Source organism: Phalangium opilio, unplaced genomic scaffold (genome assembly GCF_054372755.1).
Source record: "Phalangium opilio isolate 3A_F unplaced genomic scaffold, DU_Popi_V2 ptg000354l_1, whole genome shotgun sequence".
Lineage (NCBI taxonomy): Eukaryota > Metazoa > Arthropoda > Arachnida > Opiliones > Phalangiidae > Phalangium > Phalangium opilio.
In genome coordinates this window covers 809,511-830,710 of record NW_028324229.1, presented here as the reverse complement: position 1 = coordinate 830,710, position 21,200 = coordinate 809,511, and the positions used below count along the sequence as shown (strand labels likewise).

The 21,200-nt window shown below is 35.6% G+C and overlaps 3 protein-coding genes and 2 long non-coding RNA genes across 19 annotated transcripts; 2 read left to right on the top strand and 3 right to left on the bottom strand.

The window, feature by feature from the left end:
* Positions 1-365: 365 nt before the first annotated feature.
* LOC149602646 (uncharacterized) lies at positions 366-8,216 on the bottom strand. Of its 10 annotated transcripts, XR_016377855.1 has the most exons (6): positions 7,329-8,216; positions 2,152-7,257; positions 1,033-2,063; positions 862-949; positions 663-797; positions 366-581 (listed from the first exon to the last, which is right to left on the bottom strand). It is a non-coding gene; the product is annotated as an uncharacterized LOC149602646 (long non-coding RNA). The 10 variants fall into 10 exon arrangements; XR_016377853.1 differs by having other exon boundaries at positions 862-2,063; XR_016377854.1 differs by having other exon boundaries at positions 663-949.
* Positions 8,217-9,817: 1,601 nt separating this feature from the next.
* pasi2 (Protein) lies at positions 9,818-13,812 on the top strand. The gene is made up of 7 exons (XM_089860872.1): positions 9,818-10,250; positions 11,407-11,536; positions 11,609-11,703; positions 11,769-11,861; positions 12,557-12,619; positions 12,684-12,764; positions 12,855-13,812. Exons 1-7 carry the CDS (start codon positions 9,960-9,962, stop codon positions 12,981-12,983), a joined length of 882 nt encoding a protein of 293 aa, XP_089716998.1. The 5' UTR covers positions 9,818-9,959; the 3' UTR covers positions 12,984-13,812.
* On the bottom strand, positions 13,804-14,699 carry LOC149602644 (uncharacterized). The gene is made up of 3 exons (XM_089860820.1): positions 14,347-14,699; positions 14,138-14,282; positions 13,804-14,063 (listed from the first exon to the last, which is right to left on the bottom strand). The coding sequence occupies exons 1-3, from the start codon at positions 14,554-14,556 to the stop codon at positions 13,804-13,806; spliced, it is 615 nt and encodes a 204-aa protein (XP_089716946.1). The 5' UTR covers positions 14,557-14,699.
* Positions 14,700-15,532: 833 nt separating this feature from the next.
* On the top strand, positions 15,533-16,089 carry Tim8 (translocase of inner membrane 8). The gene is made up of 2 exons (XM_089860873.1): positions 15,533-15,741; positions 15,820-16,089. Exons 1-2 carry the CDS (start codon positions 15,646-15,648, stop codon positions 15,994-15,996), a joined length of 273 nt encoding a protein of 90 aa, XP_089716999.1. The 5' UTR covers positions 15,533-15,645; the 3' UTR covers positions 15,997-16,089.
* A 565-nt stretch (positions 16,090-16,654) lies between these two features.
* Positions 16,655-20,119, bottom strand: LOC149602642 (uncharacterized). Of its 6 annotated transcripts, none has more exons than XR_016377864.1 (3): positions 19,614-20,119; positions 17,826-19,495; positions 16,655-17,750 (listed from the first exon to the last, which is right to left on the bottom strand). It is a non-coding gene; the product is annotated as an uncharacterized LOC149602642 (long non-coding RNA). The 6 variants fall into 6 exon arrangements; XR_016377863.1 differs by having other exon boundaries at positions 16,655-18,088; positions 18,173-19,495; XR_016377866.1 differs by having other exon boundaries at positions 16,655-18,088; positions 18,207-19,495.
* Between the last annotated feature and the right edge of the window lie 1,081 nt (positions 20,120-21,200).

The window sequence follows — 21,200 nt, the reverse complement described above, 5'->3', positions numbered from 1 at the left end:
TGTTAGTTAACGCCAACGTAGCTTATACGAAGGTAGTCTTGGAGTTACTTTGTTAGTGTTTGTTCGGTGTTTGTGGAGCACGGTTTTGAATTTTAGCATTGCAAGACCATGTTGTATAGAAATACAGGGAAATGTACCTTAATAACCGTGAAGTAGAAGTGTTGAAAGTGGTTACGAAAAGATCTACTGCCAGCTTTAATTGTAATTTAATATGTAATATATGTTCAAGCTGGGATTTTATCAAATTCTTTGTGAAATTTAGCTTTGTGAAGTCTTATTTTTTACAGTTATACTAGCACACGTAGCTGTTAATATTATATAGTCATAATTTTTCTTGTTAATAAATAGGAACTTTACAAAACTTTTTTTCTCACCCACGCTCAACGTTATTCTTTCGCAACACGCTATTCTGACAAATAGGATTAGAAAAAAAATAACCCTGCCGCTTGAATTTTGAGGTACAAAATATTCAGTTTATTTTAGACATTACCACGTATCTTAGTACGTCACTAACGTAAATTTACTTGCTTCTTGACCTCTCTGTATTCTTCTCGGTCGTTAAGCCTTTGCCTTTGAACTCTCTGAAAGGAAATGATAAATAGACTTAACAGTTTTTCTTTTAAGAAACTTCATAAAGGAGTAGAAATCATCTCTATACACACCTAGATTTATGAATTAAGTGTTATGAAACTGGGTTTACATTTTCTTTTCACTTTGGAAGTTTGGAGTATCAGCAGATAGTGTTACATTTCGTACAACAAAGGCTAGACGAAATAGGGTTGCGTCGAGTATCTTGTCTAGTTGAATGGAGAGATGGATTTCAGTTATATAAATTTTATAGCCAAAATATTATTCTTTCACTTGAGATTGAGAAATTGCTTCTCTGAAACGGTTTACTAGAAATTATTGAATTCCAACTCAATGTGTGGGTTGTGAAGGTTCTAGATAGCTATTATTAGGTTATAAGAAATACATTTTATCAAATTGACCTACGCCAAAAAAGTGTGGATCTATTAGATCAATTATACGTACGATTTATTCTTCAATTAAACTTAAAATCCAAATTAAAATTTAGTTTCGCAGGGTTCGTATGAAGAGTGTGAACGGTATATTTTTCAATTAAGCCAGGATAGATTTAATTTTAGAAGTAGGAATAGAGAACGGTTAGTATTTACTTCAGTCCGTCTCATAGTCCAGTATAGAGCCCCTCCCTCCAACACGTAACGATAAGTTTAAATTATCTTATTGGCTCACTTAAACTACGTTTTGATGACGTTGCTGACGGGGAGGGAAAAAATACGCAATTCCTTTTTACCTCTGTCGCTATGACCCGCCTCTTCTTTCATACACCTCCGTCCCGTGGAAGGGGGACCGGGCCTTTGACGCGCGCCCAGATTACTCTGTTATTCATTCCTACTTCTAAAATTAAATCTATCCCTGATTATACTGTACCCAAAATTTTTTAGATTTAATTTCATGAATAATAAGGGATGTTTATAACGTCGTCTTTTCACCCCAAAATATTCCGCCTAAAATAAAGCTAAGGGACAATTGGATCAATATCTGCAACGGTAGATGTATCAATAAAATAAAGAAACGAGAGAGAGAGAGAGACAGAGAATCTACTATTACCTTTATTATTATTATTCTATTTTCGTTTGCGTTAAGATTTGGGAGAGGATAATGGAAGAACACGCGGAACTGTAGACTAGAATACATATTTGAGCTTGTGTCCTCACTGTCAACAATAGAACTGTTGACCAATCAGATATTCAGGAAGGCGTCGCGGCGAGTAACTGATATCGGAGATGACGATTCTTCTGGTCTGGAGTCTGGACAAACAGTATAGTCTATTCTGTTATTGTAGGTTATTGGATATGTCTGCCTACCTTTTTTTATTATTTGTACTTTGACACCTCTGTCCTAGATACACTTTTTTCCCCTTTCCAGTATTGTCATCTGGGAGCTGAGGATCATTTATATACGGAATTGATATAGAATAACGCCCTTCCATCTGATAGAGACGTATTAAGGTATCGACTACCAAAGCTTTTGCAAAAACTCTTTGTTGACATGGTAATAAAATAGAAAAAGATTTCCACGAATAAGTTTAAAAACCATAGCTTGGAATAAACCAATAGAAATTTACACCTTTTCTGTCTGCCGGGACACTTTGAAACCAAAATATCCAGGTTTCCTTTTCAATTCTGACCCCGTTTAAGAATGGCTCGTAACCATATAGTGTGTAAGTACGTGTTTAAAGGTTTAAAGGCATTGGCTTTGTCCATGCGAAAGCAATTTGGATTTAAAGTGGATTGGGGCATGTCTCCTGTGATTGGATGGATTCCTTGGTCAATATGGTGTTAGAGGTCGCGGCAGGTGATGGTTTCTGTTTCCAGCAAATTTTCCACCAGGAGGTACCCTTCCACTAGAAATACGCCGGTCAGGTGCCACTCCTCTATGCTTTTATCATAGAGTACACCCTTTCGACGGGAAAAGGGGGGTAGGCAACCCTTAGTATCGGGAGATACAGTGCCGTGTTTGCGCACTCTCAGATCCAAAACGCCTCCAGCCCAGGCGCTAAAATGCGAGATGGAAGGCAGAGTTTTACCCCCGCGCCTTTCCCTCTTAGACTCGTCGAAAGGGTGTATTGTATATCCTCTATGCTTTTATAAAGGAAGGAACCTATAGCTAATATTATTTGGAACCATATGATAGCCTTATGATTGTATCTAACTCTACTTTAAAATTTCTGCTTCAAAAAGTTTTCTTGTTTTTCCAACGACCATTATCATAACAATTCTACGATTTCGGCCGAGAAGAATATTTTGTTCCGCTTTATAAACTTGCGTTAAAATATAGGAACGCGACAACGCGAATTGTTATGTACTAACTAGTAAGAAAGTTACTGAAGAGGTGCAGTGGCGATTTGAATGCAGTTTTGCGGCTTTAGAAAACGTATTTTTGGAAGCAAAAATAAGATGTTTTGTGTCTAGAAAAAAACTGCAGTTATCTTTCCGCTAGGTCTAACTGGAGAATATTCGCTAGACTGTATACAGCTTTTAGAGTTACGACATCCGTTTTTCCTAATATTGCAATTTAAACAAATATGCGTTTTTGAAACTTTTATTCGCTTGTATTTCTTTTTTTCTAGTCGTTAAATTCAGACAATTTTTATGTTATTTTTTTTCGTGCATTTACAATTTGTTTAAATGCGTTTTGGGAACGTTTTCTTCGCTGAATTAACTGCCGTATGGGTTTATGATGACGTTGAAGACCGTTTTTAATGCGTTTCGAAATTAAGAGATAGGCATGATATGATCAGGGATAGATTTAAGTTTAGAAGTAGGAATGGAGAACAGAGTAATGTGGGCGCGCGTCAAAGTCCTGAACCCCCTTCCACGGGACGGAGGGGTATGAAAGAAGAGGCGGGTCATAGTAACAGAGGTAAAAAGGAATTACGAATTCTTCGCCGTCCCCTTCAGCAACGTCATCAAAACGTAGGTAAAGTGAGCCAATAAGATAATTTAAAATTTTCGTTACGTGTTGGAGGGAGGGGCTCTTTACTGGGCTATGAGTCGGACTGAAGTAAATACTAACCGTTCTGCATTCTTACTTCTAAAATTAAATCTATCCATGATATGATAAATACCTGTAGAGAAATAGAGTACCAAATATTACGGTTCGAGCTATATGTAATTAATGTTTATCAGAAAGCAGAAACACCCTGTAAATCCAACTTTATCACAGCACTTCGATCAATATTGAAATGTCAAAGAAATATGTTATATAAACTATAGTCTATCGCTTTCAAACGTTTATGTAGACAAACTAGGTCAAGTTTAAACTATTTTTCATGTATATTGAAATACGCTAGCAACAAACAAACATACATTAATCACGTTGCAGAAAAATAACATTGCTGATAACATTTTTTTCCCAGCATCGTTAGCACTTTTATACATGTTCTCGTAAGTGTGGGCAGACCGCTAGAAGCTTTTAAAATGTAGTGAGTGTAATTATTCAATGTCAAATTTAAATTCAAACTTTAAAGTAGCCTAAAAAAACTGCTTCTAAAAGTTTTAAGTTTCGTCTGGCTGTTGAGTACCGCTTTTATTTAACTCGATTAACATTTTTCTACATGGTTTATCCCCAGCTCTCTCTTTGAGTAATAGGTTGAAATTTCTTCTTTTTTATTTTTTTTGTGTTTTTAGAACTCTTAAGCTACTGTAGCTTAAGTTAAGTTGGCCATGGTTCCATTGATTGGTTGATTTCGTAAGCTTTTAAATTGGAACAATACTGGATAGTCCTTTCTTATGGTTTCACTATTGAACCACTTGTTTAAATATGTTGTTGGTGACGCAATGGTAGTACAAAAAATTCATAAGATTAAGAAGTGATATCTAGTTTACTAGGGAGGAGGTATAAGATGCCTAAGTATTCGGGCGTCCCCCTTTCAAAATACAAGGGGGGCGTAAAAGGAGGCCGGGCTATTTCGCCTCTCCTCAGTCGGAAAATAAGTAATTTTCGTAATTCGCGTCGCGCTGACGTGAGTTTTCAAGAACCAATGAGATGCTGGTTGTAATTTAGAGGCGGTGGGGATTAACTCCGGAGCTACGTTAGGACTGGAGATAAAGCTGGAAATGTGGCGAATTTATACCTTCTCCCTAATAAACTAGATATCACTTCTTGATAAGATATATGTTCCATAATTTTGTCACTGGTTGCTGAGAGCTTGTCATGAAGTAAAGTAGTTGAAACGTCATTACACGTTGTTTGCGCTCTTTACAACCTCATTTTGTGCTATTTATAAATATAAAAGATTTACTACTTCACCGTTATATTACATTACAGCGTTCACTCTTTCGTAGTTACGTAGGATGGGCCTAAAATGGAAGTAAACTTTCTTGTCTTCTCTCATATCGAAAACGGTTGAAGCGTGATAGGAGATAAAAACATCTCTAGCATCTTCTCCTAAAGCCCTCGAGTTCATCTTCTAAGATAATGGTTTGACTAGGCCAAGGCTTACCGCCGAGTTTTGTTATGTTGGTTTTAGATCCAAAGAGAGTTAAGCCTAGGCTAGCTAAGTGATGGAAGAGTAGATAAGGCTAGATCTACTCTCGAAAAAGGGGATGTTGTTTATTCACTACTTTCACTATTAGTTTTGATTTTTTAATGGCTTTTGGTTCCTGGTCATGCCTCTTTTGGAAATATGGCTTGAAGGGACCCGCTATAAAGCTCAAACATAACTCTAGAATGCGTTGGTATTGGGCTGCCGTCAGGACATTGTCCATGTAAGAGATTGTCGCGTCACCTTCGCTTAAATATGAAAGGGATGCAAATATCCTTTCGACTCACTTATCGAGTGAGTGTTTCACTGGCTTATGACTCAAGTTATTCATCGGAAAACCGATTTGTTCATTTACGCGTTACCTTCACTATGAAGAATGAAAATATTGGTTTTTAGAACCGTAGTAATTGGATTAGATAAGAGATATAAGTCACTCTCAGAATAATCAGTGATTTATTTAAATTTTATCTACTGAACCAAACACGTCATTGTACGTTTATGAAAAGAATATTTACAGTAGAATATTTTGTCTTTGTACCACATTGTCTATGCACTCGTGATTTGAATTTCGTTTGTTTGTTTACACGTTATTCGAAATAATTTATTTATTAATCAGACGATTATCAAGTATGTTATGAATTTTCAAGATAAATTTTCACTAAACACGATTAATGATGAGAAAACTTGAATTGTTGTTGGGATATCGTTTAAGTTACGAAAAGTTTGGAAAATCACAGCTGTTAACCAGAAGTCCGTTGAGATAAATTAGCTTAGCTCATGGCATCCTTAAAATTAGCGAGCTGCGATCGGTAAACCCCTTGGTTTCGTAATGATTACTACCAGAAGAGGATAATAGAAGACACAGGCTCACCCTTTTTGTTTGCAGTGATGCTCGTCAAACTTCAGATGGGCACCGCACCGTTGGATGGATACAGCTTTGTGCAGGTACACTTCTCTCGGAGAGAAGTATTATATACTTCTGTTACTACTAAGGCAAAATGGATAATTATCCTCGCACCCTTTTCATTCATTACTTGCGTCGAATTTTGTGTTACCAAAAAAAATTAATTAAAACTGATCCACGTTTAAGAGCTGTGTTGAATTTCCGGCCGTTGCTTCTGAAAGAGAATTGCTTGCTTAGATGATCCCAAAGCAAAAGTCACTCGAGTTTTCAGCGTAGTTAGTTGTAAATGCGTGGGGTTTAACAAGGAATTTCGGTTTCTCTGTTGCTAAATACCATAGCAATTAGCCTTAAAGCATCGCACCAACGATAGGTAATAAAACTTTTGAGGGTTTTAAAACTTCTATACTGACCATCGTAAAGCTTTGGGCACTTATGGCACAATTGACCTTAGAAAATCATTTCTTTTTTTTTATTACCAACAAAAATATTCTCATCTAGACCAAGGGAGACATTATGTAGTTGTTAAGACTTATTTTGAATTAAACATTGAAATCGTAAATCGAAAACAGTGGTCCGGGAAGGTAAAGTGTCGTAGAAGTTACATTTTAGACTCAAAATCGCCCGAAGAACATTCCCCTTAATTTACTGCAGATTTATCAGAAACACCCTGTATATACCGTGTATCTTCTCGAGGTACATGTTGATATATTTTAAACCGAAAACCTGAAGTTCAAATATTGAAGCAGGGCGCCATAGTACTCACTATTCCTAGTGTTAACATGCATTGCCGCCATATAAGGCAAACTGAAAAGACTCGGTATACCATGCAAGATATGAGGTCATGGAAACCTTATATTTCTATTCATATGTTCTCGGGTCTCATATGGGTTCTTGGTGTAAGCGAAGAATAGACGGAAGAGGATATTTTGGAGTGTCTTCTTTTCTGATCCAGTAATTGCATATACGTTTGGAGAACTCATCCTTGTTGTTCTAGAAAATCTTTTTCCACATAGTATTTTTGTTCGAGAACGCCAATCACTGTAATGTTCCCTCGGGCCACTTTCTATTCGTCTGCAGCTTATTGTTATGATTTGGTCGGCATTCATCTAACCACCCAACAATTTAGGGTTGCTTTCTTCTTGTCAATCTTGAATAGCGTGGTGGTTTTTAAGGAGAAAGAAATCGATTGATTTTATCCACAGAAATGTCTGTCATAATCATTTACGAATAATAGGTATTTTATTTGAATGATCACGACAATTCCCAAACCATGTAATTGACTCTGAAAATTAAGGACATAAGAAACCAATTTAAACGTTATGACCTATGCAATAACTCTTCCTAATGCGTTACTTTCAAAAGTGTACACGGTTTTAGTCTGATAAGTCTACCATAAATGAAGTGGCGAAGGATGAAAGTAGCAACGTTTAAGGTATGGGGATTAACCACTCTATCCCCCTCTTCCTCAAGATAAAACAGATTCCATCTCTATTACCAAACGTTTCAAATAATAATAACCAGAGGGAGACTAATACCGTATGATCTCGAATTTTATTTATTTATACAGCTTCTATATCTCATCAAAAATTCGAAATTTATATTCCAAATTTACTTATACTTATAAAATATATTTCAGTTATATGGCTTTTACCTATATATAAATTAAGTTTGGTTTTAAATACCCAGGTGGCGTTACAACATTTGGTAAATGCGTTTTCGGCGCGAAGGGGGGTAGATTAGGAAAAGGGATAATCAGAATACGTAAGGGAAAAAAAATTAAAAGGAAGTTGCGGTGAGGTTTAAATTTATATTTTTGGAATCCTTTCATTTTACAATGAACTCACTAGCGAGTACTATCGAGTATTAAAGTATTGGACCTTTAAAACACAACCCGGGTTATACATTAAACTTTGCAGTATATGTAACATTAAACATCTCGAGCTAAATTTAATGACATTGGTAAGTACGTGATCTAGCATTTAATTGCTTAATGATTATTGCTTTATTTTCTCCGTTAAGTTATTGTAAGTATTAATTTGCCCTTCAAAAATATGCATACTAGTTATTGTATTTTTCTCGTATTATAAGGTTTGGGTTTTACCACGTGTATGTGTACAGCTAGCTATTTTACATCTGCAAACCTGCAGTGTACGTATTTGACAAAACAAAATACAGAATGGCCTTAAACCATTTACACGTTAATATTTAGAATACTTCAATTATACCAGCTTTGAATCGTTTGTTTTTTCTCTGTGTCAGTTTTATTTTCAATTTGGTTCGAAGCTGTTCTTGTTATGGTGTTTTGTCATGCAGTAAGTGGTATATTATTTTGCCAAAATTTTATTCAAATTTGTTATAAGTCATTAAGTTTCTCAGAATATTTCTGATATTCCCTGCCAAAAATATATAGTTTATTGCCAGAACAGAGTTTAAGAATTTGACAGCAAATCGGTTACGTAATTTGGGGTTGATAAGAACTAATTATATGAGACTGCTAATCCTAATTTCTAATTAAAATTGATGTGACTTTGAAAATACGTTTTCTTACGCGGTGGTCAATTTCTTAAACTCACTAACGATATTTTAATTGTTATTCCCAATAAGCCCGAGGATTGATATCGTGTTCTTTTCAAATATTTCAATTTCTCTTATTTCGTACATTAAAAATTCTGTTAAAGATGAAAAAAAAAATCATAAAAGGATGGTGCAGACTGGTTTTTTGTGGTGTGTGTTCTTTACTTTTAAATTTATCCCAGGGGGTCAATTTACCGTGAAGTTAGCTCAGGGAAAGCACCATGAAAAATTGGCGTTTCCGTAAAGCCCCGCATTCAGTTTAAGAACGTTTCAAAGAATTATTTAAAAGAAAGTTAAGCCTATTTGGCCATCGCATGCATGATCTCCGAGACTTCAATGCGGTTAACTTCAATTTAAGAAGGGCTTAACGCACGAGAACGTGTTGTAATAGCTACAGAAAGACAAAAATATTTTCATAATTTATTATCTATGGGGGAAAAAAACGTTCCCAGTACCGTACCAGTACTGAACGAAAGTGATTTGTTTATTATATGACCTCATTTAAAATGGATAGAAAAAATTATAATAATAATTGCAAAAACTATCGGAATTACAATTAGGTAACTTATGGAACATATGTTATGAACTTATGATGAGATGAAACCCAGTATAGGAACCAGTATAGGTCCGGAATAAACGTCTTTTACACTTTTGACAACGATGAACTCTGTTCATAAGCTTGAATGGAAAACGTTTATACGTGACCTGCTCCATTCACAGAGTGTAACTAAACCGTCTGGACATGCGTACAATAGACGCATCAGTTAAATTATACGCCCTTAAAAGGTTAAACCGTATTTTTAAAAGAGTCTAGGGCAACACCATGGAAGACGGTGGTCAAATTTAATTACCCTTGAATTAACTTTAGAATGAATGATGAAACTGAAATGGATAATAGAGGATATAATCGGCCATGCGTTACGAATAGATTCTTTAGTCCTTAACACAATGGCCGACAAAAATGAGTTCAAATTAATTTTGGGGTACCCTGGCTATAACGAGTCTGCACCATTAACATTAGCACGCTAGCAAAGTGGTATCCTTTTTTTTGTAGAACTCCTGGTTGGTATAGACCATTAAAAACCCATAGGACTGACTTTAATGTACCTTCTATAAACTGAAGGTGTTTCTATTTTGTTTACAGTTGATTTATGATTAACAACACGGCGGCCGCCTTTGCGCGGGGACCCTCCGTAAAGTACTTGAGTTAATCTCGTGCAAACCTGGTCTACCCCGGCTACCCGCATCTCTCTTGGTATCAGCTCCCTCAAAGGCAAAGTTGCCTCTGGTTCTCTCTCACTCTCTTACTTCCTGGTATACCTGACGTAGTTACCTGTTACGTTGCCACGGCCAACTCTAGTCTAGCCAGTTTTTCGTTGGTTGAGGGGATAGTAAAAAATTCAAATTTCCATGGCGTTTCACGACCGCCATATTGGCTTACGGTCGCAGGGCGGTGGCTATTACGTTCCTCCCGCTCCGAATCGAAGCCGTACACCTAGTAGTGGTCGTGCTAGCAGCGCTAGTCGTAATAGTAGCAGGTACTTGTACGTTTCGGGACACCGAGGCCCGACACCTAGGGTCGTGATGTCCACTTCTTTCGCTAGCTCGAAGAAGAGTTGGCTCGATAAGAGACCATTGGTACGAAATGCCCTTTTTACTGATCTTCAAAGGGGCAGTTACATCGCATCCATTTATACCTTGGTGAGTTGAAAAGTGGCCGAAAAAATAAAGCCACGAAACGTTGCGTTGAATGGACTAACCTACTTTTAAGAAAGGTTTATAACTTAGGCCCACACCGTAACCTTATTTCGGGTGTTTTTTATATAAACTTTCCTTCAATACTATTTATTTTTATTTTTTATTTCGTACAATTTTTTTCTGTTAATATATATCTATAACCCATTGTTTTTGAGTTTAAACAAACCGGTATAGTATGGTATCAATTTTAAAATCTTCCGAGGTGTTAGGTTCTTTAAGAATCCGGTATCCTTGGACGGTTTAATAACCGTGACGATTTTATATAGTTTCAATTTTTAGTTGTAAAATAAAAAGAAGTATATTTTTTCGAAAGAAAATTGGTTGCACGCGTAAAATATAAAATGCGATTCATAATATTGGGTTCAGGGTTTTATATATTATTTTTATGTTCAGGGCTATGATTTTTATATGGTTTTTTGCTTATACCCACGCAATTTTTGTGTCCCTAAAGGGGTTAAAGTCGTTTTGGTGGTCAGGAATTGGTTAAAATTCGTGTGCTTCAATCTTTTTCTCGATCACGCGAATCTTATACACCTCACGATTTGTAAGAAACCTTTCTTTAAGTAATTAGAAAAACTTCACGAGTAATCTGTGCCATGATAGGTCTTAATTGTGAATTGCCTATTTTGGACACCTGGCTTGTTATTTAGTTTAAAAATAGGGCGTTGTAGCTGAGTTTTGATGGACGAAGCGTGATTTTGCAATCATCTATTATATACTATAATACACCTATCCTATTTCTAATTAAAATTAAACATAGTTTAAAATTTTAAGCAATAAAATATTTAGAGTGGGTTTTTGCGAGTTAAATTCCACAGAGTTCATAAACCTTTAACGTAGTAACAAGATATAAACTAATATCAGGATCAGGAAATTATTCGGAATATTGTGCATGGTGCATGAAGTAATCCTTTATTCTTTCGTGAAAATATAATGCACTATTAATAGAACGCGTCAGACATAATGTTTTCAACCTATGAATGATGGGCACAAATGTTTTCCTAGAAACAAGCTTTGTGTGAATGAAGTTGCTAAGCCTACTTTTGTCTTTGAAATTAGAGGTTCAAGACGATGTTTTTTCTGTTGCAAATTTTCATAGGTTCAAAGTGTTTTTATGATAGCACTTGCCGTATTTGACGTGTATTGTTTAGCAGAGGCCGAACCAGGCTCTACGCATTACCGATACTTTGGTATCAGCTTTTTATTTGTCTACAGTGGCAACTATCATGGTATGCCTTTTACTTTAATAAAACCACGTGACACACTGACGGTACAGTCGTAAAACACTAAATTTCTTTCAGTAAGAAACTTGCTGATATTCTGTTCATGTATTTCTTTCGTATTGTCCATGTATCTTCTCATATCATCCGCCATTCTCATGAGAGCACTTAGAAGAGTAATTGAATATTTATATTTTAATTACTATGTTGTACTTACTAATAAGTGAGGTGATTTTATAAGGAACAAGAGGCCAAATTTCAACATTGGTTGATGTCAACAGCCGCCTTTACTGGTTGGAGAGTTGTGGCCATTGTTTACAGGTCAATAGTAAATGTAAGACTATCTTTTGATACGAAGCAATTGTCACTTGGTCACTTGGCACGTGTGTCTAAAAATGTCATAAGCTTAAAATTTATTCAGGGGGTTTAACTATGTCATAATTGTAGGCCAAAACATTGAAGCACATTTTTCCTTAGTGCAAATTAACCTTGTCCCAAACATAATTATGTAACACTTATGAAACTCGTAATTCTAGACCGAAACATTGAAACACACTTATTCCTTCGTCCAAATTGACTTAATTACCTGTCGCCAAACATAATTATGTAACACTTATGAAACTAGTAATTGTAGACCAAAACATTGAAACACACTTTTTCCTTCGTGCAAATTGACTTAATTACCCAGTTCCAAACATAATTATGTAACACTTATGAAACTCGTAATTGTAGACCGAAACGTTGAAACACACTTTTTCCTTCGTGCAAATTGACTTAATTACCCAGTTCCAAACATAATTATGTAACACTTATGAAACTCGTAATTGTAGACCGAAACATTGAAAAACACTTATTCCTTTGTCCAAATTGACTTAATTACATTGTGGCAAACATAATTATGTAACACTTATGAAACTCTTAATGGTAGACCGAAACATTGAAACACACTCTTTCCTTCGTGCAAATTGACTTAATTACCCTGTCCCAAACATAATTATCTAACACTTACGAAACTATTTGCGACTTCAGGATCTGTACTTTGGTTACCATCAAGCGATGCTAATCATATGGATACTCCTTATAGGAGTTAATGTAAGCGAATGTAACATATTTATCTTTCAACGATTTGCAAACTAATAATGTTTGACAAATTAAGGTGTTTTTCTGGTTGGTTGTATATTCAAATTACCAAGAATTAGCCGATATTACCAGGCTAGAGGATATGGCCAGACTTAAAGTAATTACCATCGCCTCTTTTATCACGTTATCTTTGAATGTTTTCTGAGGTTGTGGTAATTGATGTTGAATTGTAAATTAAATTAATTAGGGCACAGTCAGCAGTTTGAATACGACACATAATCTCTCTCAGTCTCATCATTCGATGGATTCGATGAAAAACATCGCGCCACAATTGACAAGTAGTCCGAGAGGATCCGCGTCAACAGCGTCCGTTTGAGTAGTTGAACATTATGATGACGTTGTCAAAGACTTTCCGGTGTTTTGTTTTTGTTTTTTTTATTCATACTCTCTCATTAGAAAGCTATTTCGAAAAGTTTGTAATAGGATACCTTAGGTTTAAGAGGGCACCTTTTTGCCTTTTAAGTTATGGGACTTTGTGATTCCAAATTCGAAGAAGAAAGGAAATTTGGCTGAAGTAATATGATAGCCTGAAGGGGGTAATTCTTTTTCTGACATATTTCCACGAATTCCATTCCATTACATTCTTTATGGAAACACTGGTTTTAATATAGGCCTACTTGCGCGGTGTATTAGTGTCTTAACTGCAATGCCAACTAAGAACCCATATAAGACAAGAGAACATATGGATATCCATCTTGGACTTCTTCATTCTTGCCTAGATTATGTCGGTGATGCATTAGGGAACCTGCTATAACTGTTGTTAGAAACAGGAGATATTACCACTAAAGCGCTATTCCCCTTTGAACGTTCTCAAATATCATATGGGTTCTTGGCGCTTACTTTTATAGCTTCGAACATAAGGTACTGTTAAAGTATTATCTTGAAACCGTCCACGTTTTTTTTATAAATTTACACTTTTAATATCGCACTTATTAAGAAAACTTACAAGTTGATTAATTTTTAATAATATCACCACCCCGAGTGTTTTTTAATTTCTATATAGATCTGATACAAATATATGTAAATATTTTTATATACATTTTTATACGAAGATGTAAGGTAGAGAAGTTTATATTTTTTACGCGGAGAACTTACTCGGAATAATGATTATAATTAAAGTTATGAAAACATCTTTTTTATAAAAACTGAAATCTTTTTTCGCGTCTTAGTTGACATTGAAAGAGAGCTTCTTTCAAAACCGCTTCTTTGAACATGATCCATTTTTCAATTATAAGGTAGCGTTTGCGAATTTCGTCTTGGGTTGGTAGGGATGTTGTCAAGCTGTCGTTTAAGAGATTGTAGAAACTCCTGTGATTTGTTGTTAAGTAGTGCTTATTTATTAACAGGCAAACAGAATCTTCGTTTGAAATTACTTTACCACCAGGCATATTTTCACCTAATACGGAGAAATATGTCAAAGGTAAAAGGTGTGTTCTGTTTTAATAAGAGTAAAATTTTGAAAATGCGTACCCACTGCGAAGAATTGTCCGTACACTAAATTGCACACTTTAAGTTTCTTGAAAGTTCTTTTAACTATCATTTCAACCACATATCGAACGCTACCCTTCAACACTAAGTACACGTATAAATCGGTTTCATTTGAATCGTAAATTACCTATAAAAATAGTAACAAGAAATTTTACTCAAAATTTATTATTAGTAACTATATTAATACCTACGGTTTCTACTTCGTATTTTCTTACACTACAATTGCGAGCCAATTTTGCCAAATCTCCCACCGTCCATTTTGTGTGTCTGAAAGGTAACGTGCACCTCATAAATTCCGTTATCTCTTTTTCAAAATTTTCTACTGGGTAACAGTCCGAATTTTGTGAATGTATAATATCCCTTTCTTCTCGGGGAATTCTCGCGTTATTTCTTGGAGACATGCTAGGCGTCACTAAAAGGTAAAACCTACCTACTTGTGTTGTGTAATACCAAACAGAACAACTTTGCTTAATGATTTATTAAGAAAGTTAATTAAACAATCTATTCGGACCCTATTTAATTGGGTTCCATTTAATTTATAATATCCCACACGTTGCCCGGACCTAAAGATTATTGCCTTAAATAATTGCTAAGGGTTTTTTCTTGCGTTCGCGTGGTCAGACTTGTAATTCTATGAATAATTTCAATCTTTAGTGAATATTTAATTGTTAAGAGTCTCGCCGTAATGAAGGTATGTCCCCTTTGACAAAAGCGAGGCTTAGTTCAGTTTTCATGAGGATTAGTAATCAACTCGAGTGAATAAGCTTTAAGTGTAATGCATTTTGAATTATTTAAATCTTGACCACTTATAGTCTTGTAGATCGATTATGTTTGGGTCAAACATTGCCCGCTTTACATGGTCACCCCATTTTCTCGTAATAGAAAACTGCAAGGTTATTACCATATCATATTCAAACGTGACGTGAGAAAAGTTCGAGATTTTTTTTATATTTATATATTTCTTATTATTATAGTACACGTTATTATGATAAACCATTTCAGGGCAAAAATAATTGTTGTGTTTATGTCTCTGTTGTGGTGCAATGAGTCTTAAACGTGCGAGTAGTGTCGTTAGATTGGTACGATACCACCATAAGTTCGTAAGATACGTTCCATAAGTTTGTCATTGTTTACTGAGACCTTGTCATGAAGTGGCGTAGGTCATAGTTTCAAGGTAAAGCGACGCCTAGTGAAACATCTTACAAACTTTAAGTAACATCGTAAGTTCCAGGTTGAGGGGGAAGCTATAAAATATCAAGCGTTAGTAAAAATAGTGTAGAAGAATCGCGATTGTTTGAATAACTATCTTAAGGCAAGGCAAAGTTTGAATTACGAGCCAAAAAGCCGTTATTCGAGACCCTTCACTCCCTCTAGCGATACGATACGGCGTAACGGACAGTTCGGCGTGTTTAGTTGGAGCGCATACGAAAGTTGGTGTTTCAGAGTTGCGTATTTTCGATTTTAAAAGCCAATTAAAGTTAATTATCGCAATGCCTTTCGACGCATTACCCGAGGAACAACCCGTTGATCGAGATTTACAAGAGTTTTTAGCTGTGGAACAGCAAAAAGCTCAATTTCAATCGCAAGTATGATCATTTCCCTAAGCCTCGGCCATTGGAATGTATTGTTTCATCATTCCTAAATCATGCCGTACTTATAATTAGGTTCATAAATTAAATGAAATGTGTTGGGAGAAATGCGTCGATAAACCAGGTTCTAAATTAGACAGCAAGACAGAAACTTGTATCACAAATTGCGTGGAAAGGTTCATTGATACCTCTTTGACAATGACCAATAGATTTGCACAATTGCTGCAAAGATCAGCTAATCAGTTGCAGTAAATATTATAAATTAGTAGATTGTAATTAATTAAATTCACAAATGTATAATGAAAATAAAACCAAAACCCCCATGTTCAAGTCATTAAAACCAAACTGTTTTATTTATTAGTTTATTGTTATGTTGGTGTTAAAAGTAAAAATTATAATTAAAATCAAGCATTTAAATTTTTAATTATTAACATTATTCCGTAATTTTATTGGTGGTTTAAAATTTCGTAAGTTTAATTTTTTTCCCGTTAAGTGAGAAGTTACGTAAAGGCATCATAGGTGGCGGTAATTTCGTGAGAAAATCGATGTTGCTGTACATTTCAAATTGTAACATTTCTGGTAAACGAACGAGGTGCTAATCACAATCATATTCCCTATACTTACTACTTACTTGTAACTTCAAATTATTTCAGCATTGTCAACAGTAGGCTTATTTATAGCTTTCAGTAATTATGTCAGTACAGTTAAAGAAAAGGTGTACATCGATTAGGCTAAGCTATTGGTCCCTCGGGAAAAACTCCCTGTTCAAAAATTATCATATTGACCCCAAATTATGACGTCTCTACATTCACATTTTTCCAATCGGATATGTTTGGGATCATTACTGTTTTCAGTGAATTATTCTACCCCTTGCCCTTCCCCAATACATATTTTGTTATGAAAAATAAATTTTAAGTTGTCTACAAATCAAACATAATATTTTGATTACTTTTATCATAAAATTTAATATTTAATGGAGGTATAGCGTGTAAACTGCAAAATATTACTTTACAAAAGTAAAGAAATACCTACTTTTAAATTCAAAATCCATTTTATTATAAACATATTAGCGTCAGAAGTTAACAAATGACTTTTTACAACGGTTGCGTCTGTTCAAAGTTTATTTATAATTCATTATATCTTCTTCTATCGATGCGTTCCCGTTAACTTTATACAACTTTAATAATTTACTTCGTGCATCTTAGAAACGACTGATTATAAAATATTTAAAGCTGTAAAGTCAATGATAAAATCATATTTTCCAGGAAATGTAGCCGCAAAATGAACATGATTAAGAAGTTATGACGTGAATCAGGACCCCCTGTTTTTCTATTGGTTAAATTTTGCGGTTAATTTTAATGAATGCCTTGCTAATAATTTAAGCCAGAGTTTGCTCAGGCTACCGGGGCTTTTTCTCTCTCCTTTTTTCGAAGGTATACTCCATCATCTTTGTTTATTCAAGAGTTTCATTGAAACCCCTGTAGAGTCGTAAAGGCGCGGTACTTTTCTTCTAAGGCGTGAAACTTACCTGGTTATGTACTGCAAAATGAGAGACTCTACCTGGTAAATTCCCTAAGGGATGGCGCGAGTTTTCGCGGAAGTTTTACTCTATTAACTTTATTATTTTATTTTGGGTTCACACCATCTTTTGGGTTATTTTTATTTATTAAATTTTGAATTAGTTTCAAAAAAAAGTGTTTTTTCTTGAGAATCGAAAGTTCTTCTGATTTTGTTTTTTTTTTTCTCTTAAAAACTAAACTGAAATTAGTTACTTCTAATAACAGAAGTGGATAATAGGAGGATGTCACTCTGTATCCTTTGTATACTTTAGTTATGTAACATAATTCTTCCTGGGCTCACCCTTTTTGTTTTCTCTCTTCATCAAACTTCAGATGGGTATCGCACTGCGGGGTGAATTCTAAAACTGTTTGGTACTAAATCCTCTGCAATAAACCCACAATCCTTGATTGTCTTGACGTGGGACAAAAATCCAGAAACGCATGTGCCTTGGCAAATAGTTAAGCGCTATTAGAGTAATGATGAAGGAACTATTTATTGCGTATGTGATTCAGTTTAGTAACCTTGAGCACTCCAAATATAAAATGATGTTGGGAAGAATCATGTTACAATTACCCCACTTGTGCAGTACACTTTTTTCCAAGAAATATTCTAAAACCGCGGCCATCTTGTACATGAAGAACTAACGTACGTTTCAACCGATTTCTATACTGGTTCACTATAGACGGGCTTTAAGTTTAAAATATTGGTCCGGAAAGTAACCAAAACGTCCTGACTGGCATCTTGTCTGACCCCATACTAGTTCTCTATAATTGCGTGTCACTTACTGTAAGATCAAATAGGCAAAGGACATTCAGAATGTATGTAGAGCGAAAGAGTAGTTAGTGGAATGACAGTATAGCATCTAGACCTATTTAGTCGGTTCAGTTGAGTTGGCAAGGTACCTGTTTGAAGGGTCACCTAATCAAGGTTATTGAGTGACGCGACCTCAAGCCTGATTGAGATCCAACGACTTCTCTGCCTTCCCTTCTCTATTTGACGTTCCTCGGTTAACCCGGGCCTTTTCCAACTTCTCTCCTTGCCAGGCTCTTAGAAAATTGGCCAATCACGCGGCTGCCTCGAGGGCTAGCTCCATCTGGTATCGATTTTCGACGAAGCTAAGGCCGCTAATTTCATCCGCCTTAAGGATAAGAAAGATCTAAGATTTTTTTGGTACCTCCTGTTGGGGATATTTTTTTCTTCCTCACTTAGATCGTCTTTCTTTACCTTTTCCGTCTGGTAAACAATACCTTTACCTATTTTTATTAAAAGGTTAGACGCTAATGGAAATGATTACTCACAATGGAAACTGTACTGTTGAGTAATTCCGAAATGCGAGATATTCACCTTACCATTAACGACTCAATCTCAAAAAATAACCTCATGTTATGAAAAAAATTACTTATTTCTATTTTCTTTTACTTCAAAACTACAAGCGTGTAATACTCTATATAAGTTTGGGTTGAAAAGAACACTTCTCTTTCCTAAAAGGGTACAGAAGCGTCTCCTGGTGGAGGACAGTTTAACTCGAATCGATTAAGGAAGGAAATAGCAGTAGGCCTTGTTTGAAGGAGAAACTTTTTGATGAATTTTGTCTCGATTGCTGATGGTAGGAAACCTTAAAACAGACCCATACTTACTCAATATTGGTTTATGCTAAAACCTTCAGACGGAGGGAAGGTCTTAAGTATTATAGTATTTACTTCGGCGGCTGCAACTTTATATTTTTTTTTCTATCACCTTATATCTTTACCTTTATTTCCGTCTGAGCTCTTTCCTAGTCGTATGTATCACGCGACTCATGGTGCCGAAACCCGGGAACCTTCGTAAGCCTTTTCCTTTAGTGTTAAGTTTGGTGTGATGGTAGGATATCTTTTTATTCTTCCTTCTCAAGGTGTAATATCTTCTTTTCCATTACCTGCCTTTTTATCGGCCGGTAATCTGAGCTTAGGCGTCACAAACATAGCCAGGTTCCCATTCCATTAGCGCATTAATATAATGCGTGTCCTCGTGGCGTTTGTTGAGGGGTAAAAGATATATACGGACCGTTTTTTGATACCGGTAAATCCATGGCTTTACCTGTTTTCGGAACTTGAGCTTCTTAAAGTAAGGGTGACATTCTTTTTGACGAAGACCTAAGGTGTAGAAACTCGGATAGTTCAATTTCAAATGTTCAAAATTAGGCTTGGTTTTCCTAAAAAAAAAAATCGGATTCTGTGACGTACGATATTACTAGGAACTGATTGGGGTCAATTTTAAAATATCGAACGCGTAAAGCCCGATCTCTTCAAGTAAATTTAGGGATGACGTACCAAAAACGAGTGACAATATCACTTTAAAGGACCCATTCGTCGCAACCAACGCTACACTAACACCTTAATGTAGATTATGTTTGCCCTGCAAGAATAAAACTGAAAATGTTACGTTACATCCCCTTGGGACTAAAATAAACCCCTAGAAACTCAAAAGTTTAGTTTTCATCGAAATGGAAAGAATTATTTTACAAGTCCAGCTCAGAGACTGTGGCTACTACCTTAGAGAGGCGTGTTCGGATTGATTGAATGTTTAGGAAAGTAAATTAACGTAAAGTTAAGAGAAGATGCGTGCCATTTCTTTTTTAACAAAAGTCCAGCCTCTCGAGACAAAAGCGGTGAAGTGAAATTCCAACTCTACACTGATAATGGTTGGGAAAGGAATTTTCCTCTAGTCATTGAAGTGCGTATTCGGTATTATTTGGAAGTTGACAAGAGGTTCGGGTGCCAACTAATCGGATAAGCTCGACAGATAAGCTCTCAACAAGGGGAGAAACTTGTTGCCCCGCATTTATATGTCTTCTATCAGGAAGGGAAGAACTATTTTTTTCTCTCTCTATAAGCCTTGTCAGCTCTTAGCTGCCCAATCAGATTTGGATACCCTATTCGGCTACTGGTTGCTTGTACCACTAGCTTCTAAACAAGAACCCTTAAACACACTTTAAAAATACCAATACACACACACATAGTCAAATTTATCCTAGAAACATAACATAAGAGCATACTGCGAGTGACACCGTCGAATTTGGACTTATTTATTTCGCACGTTTTCACACCCAATTCGATTTAAACCTTCAAGGCGTTTTTTTTCTGTTCTTTTTGCGCACCGTTTCCCGCAATATTTCAGTTTTTCATAGTATACATTGACTATCAAAATATGGTTGCATTGCCCACTCGTCGTATGCCGGTTTTTTTATTATGTTTACATAAAAATGCGCAATTTTCTTCTCCTTGCCAAGGCTCGAATCGTTTAAGCATAAAATATTTTTATGAGATTTATCCAGGACAAGAAGAAACGTAAGGAATATGCGCCTATAGGGGTACATTACGTAGTACTTCTCCAGAAAAACCCGCAAAATCTGCTGTATTTTATTGTTACTCGTACGTAAAATATGCGAGTTGACCATTTCGAATGATTGTTGCAAGATATACTCTTTTTTTTGTACAGTTGGGGAATTTTAAAATACTTGTAATATACTCTGTCTGTATGCCTATTGTTATTACACACGAGTGCGTCAGGTATGTCTGGAACGCTATTTTAGGTAAGGTACGATATACAATTTGGGTAAGGAATTAATTAACTGCTTAAATATTACGTACATTTTCTGATGTCAACAAAGGCCCAATAACATAGCGTAAACAAACTCCGTTTTCCTCGAATCTACAGCGTATGTTATAATATTGATTGGCTTAACATTGACAATCTGTATCTACTTTAAAAATGGCTTGGAAAATGTAACTTTGACAGGGTCCCTTTATCATACGGAATCCTGTTGTATAAAAAAACGTAAGCGAAGAAAGAAAGAAAAAAGGTACAAGGCGAGAATTTCACATGACATAATCCTTTTGTCAAAATGCATTCCCTAT